The sequence below is a fragment of the Galeopterus variegatus genome, unplaced genomic scaffold (assembly GCF_000696425.1).
Source record: "Galeopterus variegatus unplaced genomic scaffold, G_variegatus-3.0.2 Scaffold487, whole genome shotgun sequence".
NCBI classification, from domain to species: Eukaryota; Metazoa; Chordata; class Mammalia; order Dermoptera; family Cynocephalidae; genus Galeopterus; species Galeopterus variegatus.
The window spans coordinates 447,109-454,850 of record NW_007726598.1 but is presented as its reverse complement, the minus strand read 5'-3'; the positions used below and the strand labels follow the sequence as shown (position 1 = coordinate 454,850).

Below are 7,742 nucleotides of genomic sequence, written 5' to 3'. Positions count from 1 at the left end.
CAGCAGGAGCGCCACCGCGCTCCCAAGCGGCGCACTGTAGCAGTGCGCCACTGGGCCGGCCAATATATCCGTTTTATAATCCATCAAATAATTTTTTTGGAGAGGGGTGCCGCAGCTGGCCAGTACAGGGATCTGTACCTTCACCTTGATGTTATAACACTGTGCTCTTACCAACTGAGCTAACCGGCCAGCCCCTCAAGTAATTTTTTTCTAAAGATCCTGTCCTCAGAGCTTCCATTTGGGAAGGAAGTGCTACATATAAAAATGTCCTCACACATTAACCTTTATAATTATAAATACTTTTTAGGATTCTCCTACTTAGCTTCAACTTTCTTTCATGATATTTTTTGCAAAGGCATTATTATTGGAGATGGATAAAGCAAGGAGAAAAGAGAAAGAAAACTGTACTATGTGGCACATAATAATTCCTATGCAGATGCATTTGTCTTGGTAGTTAGGAAAGCTTGAAGGGCAAGTTATGTTATGGAAATGGAACGTTACCTATCATTTCACTATCTTTGTTCTTTATTCTTTATGGCTGAGCACCAGAGAGAAGGGAAACGTTTGTCAGTAGGAGTAAGGAAACATAGTGCTTTTGTTTAAAAACACTAGTGACTGTCTGCCTTCTGAACAGTGTTGATGGTTAACAAAAGAGTCCTTCATTTTAGGGGCCATGTGGGCTGCAGTTCGTCTAGGCAGCTCCTTCTGGGGTAGGAGGAAGAAGAGGAGGAAGAATTGAGCTAAAATAACCAGAGACAATCATGGTGGGGAGGAGGAGGACAGAAATGCTGATGTTGACCTGAGGGACTTTCTTTTTTTATTGCATACCACTGCCTCCAAGGTTGCCTGTGCCTGCAGTGCCTGACCAGCTTGGAAGAGGGCAGTGCAGGGGCTCTGAAAAGCTTGGTCAACAGGGTGCCGATTCCAGGATCATTAATTTTACTTGAAAAAATTGGAGGGGGGAATATTTTTAAAAATAAAAATAAAAAATAAAAACAAACAAAAGAAAATATTAAAATAAACAGAAATCCAAATGTAAAATTATATATATATATATATATATATATACACATATATATATATATATTATTTTTTTTTTTTTTTTAAATAAAAGATGACTGATAAGGGGATCTTAACCCTTGACTTGATGATGCCAGCACCATGCTCTCCCGAGTAAGCTAATTGGCCATCCCTATATAGGGATCGGAACCTGTGGCCTTGGTGTTATCAGTACCACACTCTCCCAAGTGAGCCATGGGCCAGACCTTAAAAATACATTTTTAAGCTAGAGCACAAATCGTCCACTTTGAGCTTGCAGTGGGCTCCTAGAGATACACACTCACTTGCCTATCTGCTGTTGGTATCTACTGTGGAAGGGAAGTTTGAGGAGTACTGACCATGAGTGCTTCTTTGACTGTATCTGTTGGGTCCTCTGAGAAACAGATGCTGGGATTGATGTAGGAGTGCAAAAGGTGTGGTTTTTTTTTTTTTTTTTTTTTGAGGGAAGGAACACTTGGTAGAGATGAAAGGAAGAAGGAAGACTGAGCAGGAAAAGCCTTTAGATCTTGATGCAGAGCTGATAAAGCCTCAGCCTACCCAATAGGGAGCTCTGGAGGAAAGACTGGCTGCTAAAAGAGTCCCATGTGGGAGATCTTTCTTTACAGGAGATTCAAGCAGTCTGCTCAGCTTCATCACAATCAAACCATCCTAGTACTGATAGGGGAATGGAATAGTACTGATATAGGAATGATACACTGAAGTCTGCTAGGAATTTAAAGAAAAACTCCTGTCTTAGGGTCCAAGGGCTGAGATCTGAAGATTTAGCTCCAATCTGGGATTTGCCACTTAAAAGTTATGTAAAGGCTGGCCAATTAGCTCACTTGGGAGAGCATGGTGCTGGTAACACCAAGGTCACAGGTTCAGATCCCCATATCAGCCAGCTGCCAAAAAAGCAAACAAAAAACCCCCCCAAAGAAACAAACAAATAAAAGTTGTGTGAGTTGAGTAAAATCCTTAACCTCTTTGGGCTTTGGTTATCTACCCTGTCACATAAGGTTGGTAATCTAGCTCAACGGGTTGCTGAAATAACATATATCACACCACAGAAACTGGACTCAGTCAGCCACACAAATCATCTTCAACTCCTGCCTATCTATAAGTTTCTAAAAGTTGGAAGACAAAGCATTTCAACATTTTACATATTTTATCTTATTTTATAATCATACAAACATTTCCTGTGTGTCTACTTTCTGCAGGACTCACCAGCTTTGTATTGTTGAGCAAAGGCTTTCTGCTTTCCAACCTTTAGCATCTCCTTGTTTATGTCACATACCATGACACGGGAACCACCCAAGGAATCCTCTTCATTCTGGTACTTTTTGGCAATTTCTTCCCAAGATAAATTTTGTTGCGCCCTTAACTGCCTCTTCTGTTTTCTCTGATGCTGTGCCTGAACATAATTAAGGAACCGGAATGCAATGTCACCTATGGGAAACCAACAGAAGGAAAGATTCAAACAAAATCAAACAAACAAACAAAACAGCATTTCCTAAACCCAAAAGAAGCAACAATGGTACCAGAATGAGTGAGTGTATGAAAATGGAAGTTTCTCCTCATTTCAACAGTAACTTTTTCTTTTTTTTAACAACTTTTTAACTTCTAAAATTGTTTTAAAAATCTTTTTTTAAAAATTGTATAAGTAATGCATGAACACATTCTCACTATGAAAGACTCAGTACCTATATATAGAATAAAACATGAAAACCACGTTCTCTCTCCATACCTTCTTCAGACATAACAAGTGTTAAGAGCTTAATATGCAGTTTTCTAGTATTTTTCTTATAATTTTAAAATAATTTTTTTTTAAAAGGATGACTGGTAAGGGGATCCGAACCCTTGGCCTTGGTGTTATCAGTACCACACTCTCCCAAGTGAGCCATGGGCTGGCCCAAATTTTAAAATATTTTTTATAAAATGTTCCCTACAAGCATATACTTTTAAGCAATATTTTCCTGCTCACCACTTCTCTTTCCCAGTTTAGAAGCCCAGACACCATCTCTCCCACTCTCATCTGTTTCTTCTGTTGGTTACAGATAATTCTTTTTTTTTTTTTTTTTTTTTTTAAAAGATGACCGGTAAGGGGATCTTAACCCTTGACTTGGTGTTGTCAGCACCACGCTCAGCCAGTGAGCTAACCGGCCATCCCTATGTGGGAACCGAACCTGGGGCCTTGGTGTTATCAGCACCGCACTCTCCCGAGTGAGCCACGGGCCGGCCCCCAGATAATTCTTTTCTTACCAAATTTATAATGATATCTTCCCCCCCCCACCTCTGTTTGCCTCTATATTCCCAGTGTATTTACTTTTCATAGTTCCTCAGATATACCTTTGTAACCTAGAGTAATAAACTAATCAATATTTTATTTCTTATTCCATCAACTACAGTTTCTCTTGACTCCCTTCAACCTTTTATCAAGACTGATAACATTTGTTCTATAGCTGTATATGCCCTATCCTACACCTTTTTTTCTTTTTCTCCCCATTTAATATGTCCTTGAGGCCTTTCCATTCAGTACTTATAGGTTTTCCTCATTCTTTTAAATAGCTACATAATATTTTGGAAGTATCTTAATTTAAAGCCATTTCTTTATTGGGGAAAAAATTATTTCAAATTTTTCAGTATTATCAAAAGTGATGCAGTGAGCATACTTGTAGCTGTATCTTTGTGCAAGTTTTTCTTTAGGCTAGATACCCAGAATTGGAATTGTGGGATCGCAGTCTACGTGCATTTTAGATTTTGAAAGATTCTGCTAAATGGTCCTCCAGAGAGCAAGGTGTCTTATTGCCCTCTGAGCTTCCATTTGGGGAGAGGACCACAACAACAAAGCCACACATAAACCTGTTACAAACATGGAGATTTTTCTACTATAATTTATTGTTAGACATTATTCTTGTTATAAATTATCACATTATTACATTATATTATACATATTTTAATGTAATTTATCATGTACAATGACATCACCAAGATGCACTTCAGAAACTCATGACATTTTTCTCCCCAAAAGCCTAGTTTTCAACAAGTAACAAAGGACCATGAATAAACAATTAAGCTTTTGATACTTGATGTGATAGTGGATTTGGCAGAAAAGGCTGCCTAGAAAGCTTATGTGATATGATAAAAGGCTTCCCCCCAAAAAAGAGAGAAAGTGGGTTAAACAGAAGGTAAAACAGTCATTCAGATGGTGAAATATCACTGGAGTCAAAAATTGGTCATTTTACATTGTAATCCTGTGTATTTTAGAAAAATGGTAGGCACAAAGCTGACATTCTATGCATCTGATTGATATTCAGTCCAAAAGAAAAGCGTTCACCTTTCTTTCTTTTTTTTTTGTCTTTTTTCGTTACCGGTAACGGGACCGCAACCTTCGGTGTCACGCCCATACCGGGGCCGGCAACGGGATCGCAACCGGCAATGGGATTGCAACCGGCAATGGGATCGCAACCCTTGGTGTCGCGTCCGCACCGCGCTCAACCAGTGAGCGGACCGGTCTCTAGGGGCCGGCAACGGGATCGCAACCGGCAATGGGATCGCAACCCTCGGTGTCGCGTCCGCACCGCGCTCAACCAGTGAGCGGACCGGTCTCTATACGGGATCCGAACCCTCGGTGGGAGCGCCGCCGTCCTCCCAAGTGCCGCACTCTACCGAGTGCGCCACCAGGCCGGCCCTACCTTTCTTAAAAGTTTTAAGTATACTGATTTTCAGTTACCATCTTCAGCCTAATGGTAGGTGAGCTAACTCATTCTAGTAAGAGACACTAATTTCAGTAAAAGATGCCCAATGATACTCAAGGATACCAAACTCATTACCTGTGCCTCCAGCAACATCGAGGAGCTGGGTTCCAGGAAGTGGGCGCATCTTCCAGATCAGTAAATCCTTCCAAACACGATGGATACCAAGACTCATCATATCATTCATCACGTCATACTTCTTGGCAACACTTTCAAACACCTGATAGACTGAAATGGACAAACACAAACCATTGTGCTATGAACTTGAAGTGACTTGGAAAAATTCTAAATGAAAAAGGAGGAAGTTTTTTCTTCCCGAAACTGCCTACCTCTGCAAGGTGAAGCTAAGACATAATGCTTGATGTCAAAATCTACACTGTGTTACTACTGCTTTATTTTCTTCATTTTTTAAAAATTTGTTTTTGTTTCTCTTTTCTTTACATTACCTCTTTAAAAAGAGGCTTAAAAGTACTTCATGTAAGAAATCAACCTCTTTTCTGCTGCCTTAGTTATCTTTATCTAGGACTACTACCTTGCAATAATGCTATGCACATACTTGGTACTAAATAGATGTCTCTGTTTCTTAGAGGACGCAGCAAGGGGAATTGCAATTTTTCTAATGGTTATTATAACAAAAGACAACAAAATCCATTAGAAAGACACATGACCAACGGATGGGAAGACTTCAGCTCGTCTCTGCCTGCATCATCAAGAAGAACCTCAGGTATAATTTGGTAGACATATGGATGGCAAGATATCAATCAGGACCAAGTCACATTGTAGAGAGTCCTTATGAATCTTCCCCGTAGGATCAAGACAGACTGTGGAATCTGGAAGAGCTGAAGAGAGAAGGAATCTACTATCCAAGACATTCTGAACAGTTTCTTCTTAAAGCTACATTTAAGTTTTTTTTTTTTCTCTTTTTCTTTTTGCTTAATGTTTTTATTTATCTTTGTTTATTTTTTCTTTATTGGTTTTCTTTTTTTTTTTTTTTACATTTAAGTTTTTTGTATCTCAGTTTCTCTCTGCCCATAAGATGAGAATATCAGAGACAGCTCCCTATCTCCCTGCCATAAGGCTGAATTAGATAATGAATGGGAGATGCTTTAATTCCTCAGCTGAAATGTGCTGCATAAATCCAAAACATTACTGTCCTCTGCCGAATGACTTTAGGCGCCCTCACTGCTCCCCTTTTTACTGAATGCCTACTCTCAGCCCTGGGTTCTCCAAACTTGTTCTCTTTTGAACATCTTTTGTGGTATCTAAGGGTTACTAAGGCACAACCCACGAAGTATAAACAGTCCTTGCTTTGCATAGTTCCAAAATGCATGAATAGCAGTTACTGTGGTTTAGTTAACTAGCACCAGTCCTCCAGCACCACCATTCGAATACAATATTATATTAACTGAGAGTAACTGCATAAAGTATAAACTTTATTAGTAGTCCTTCAGCCCACAAGTCACTATGTAAATAACAGGTATGCATCACAATCAATGACCAATAACATCACTTCTTCACAGACTGTAAGTGTCTGGTCACTGTGCCTCAGTTATTCAGTTCACACGCAGACAGCAAAGCATGTAGTTGTATTACCTTCTTTTCTCTCAGTGATGAACCTATGTGGTAAAGCTGAATAAATGAAAGAGGAAATTGGGCAACAAAAATGAAAGTACAACAAAAAAATGAGAAGCGATAATGCTAGAAGTGAAATTCCAATCTAATGTAAGTTGAGTTACAGGAGAAATTGATGACTGTGGGAATGTTGACACTGCTGTTCCTGGAAAGACTCTAGATCTACAGACAAAGGAATTTTGTGAAGATGAACTTATACACATTAATGATGAATGTGGTTGTGACAAAAAGGTTGGAGATGTCCCAGAGGAAGTGATGCCAACAAAAAAATTTCACATTAAAGGAATTCTTGGAGATATCTCATGACATTGAAAGTGCAAAAGATAAAACGTTAGAAGCTGATAAAAACTGACAAAGGAGTATGACAATTTGCCAGGGCACAGAAAAGATGTTCATTCCCATTGTAATTTATATGACGAGAAGGAAGCGAACAGTGTTCAAACTACTCTTAGTAAATTTTTTTACAAAAAAATAAAACAGTGGACTACGTGGTTAGTTCACTCCACTAGTGCGTGGTGCTGATAACACCAAGGTCAAGGGTTTGGATCCTAGTATAGACAAGCCACCAAAAAATAAAAATAAAAAGAAACAAACAAAACAATTTAATTCTCAATGTTTCCAACTTTTTATTAGAATTTCAATTTAATTTTAATTATTTTTTTTTTTTTTGCAGCTGGCTGGTAGAGGTATTGAACCTTAAATCTTGGTGTTATTAGCTAATTTAAAAAACTTAAACCTGGGGCCGGCCCGGTGGTGCACTGCGATAGTGCGCCGCTTGGGAAGCACAGCGGCACTCCCGCCGAGGGTTCGGATCCCACATACAGACCGGTTCCCGCTCACTGGCTGAGCAAGGCGCGGGAGCAACACCGAGGGTTGCGATCCCGTTGCCGGTCCCGGTCCGGTACGGGGGCGACACTGAGGGTTGCGATCCGTTGCCGGACATGGAAAAAGACAAAAAAAAAAAAACTTAAACTTAAAATTTTAAATCTTTAAAATTTTAATTTGGGCTGGCTGGTTAACTCAGTTAGGTTAGAGCATGGTGTTGTAACACCAAGGTCAAGGGTTCAGATCCCCATACTGGCCAGCTGCCAAAAACCAAAATAAAATAAAATAAATAATAAAAAAAATAAAAATTACATTAATTAAATTAAAATTAAATCTAATTTTAAATTACAGTGTTCTAAATAAATATTAGCTTTACTATATTTTTTTTTCATTTCCCTATACATTTATAACTCAGAGCTTTTGATGTTTGATAATTTTTTTTTTTTTAAATGACCGGTAAGGGGATCTCAGCCCTTGGCTTGGTGTTGTCAGCAC

General features: G+C 39.0%; 1 protein-coding gene across 1 annotated transcript in view; it reads right to left on the bottom strand.

Moving 5' to 3' along the window:
- The window catches only part of COQ5 (coenzyme Q5 homolog, methyltransferase (S. cerevisiae)), a 17,721-nt gene that overhangs the window by 7,402 nt on the left and 2,577 nt on the right, over nt 1–7,742 (bottom strand). Inside the window, exons 2-3 of the mRNA XM_008569356.1 lie at nt 4,869–5,018; nt 2,263–2,484 (exon numbers count right to left, since the gene is read on the bottom strand). Coding sequence (XP_008567578.1) covers nt 2,263–2,484; nt 4,869–5,018 — 372 coding nt within the window. The remainder of the gene's footprint in view (nt 1–2,262; nt 2,485–4,868; nt 5,019–7,742) is intronic.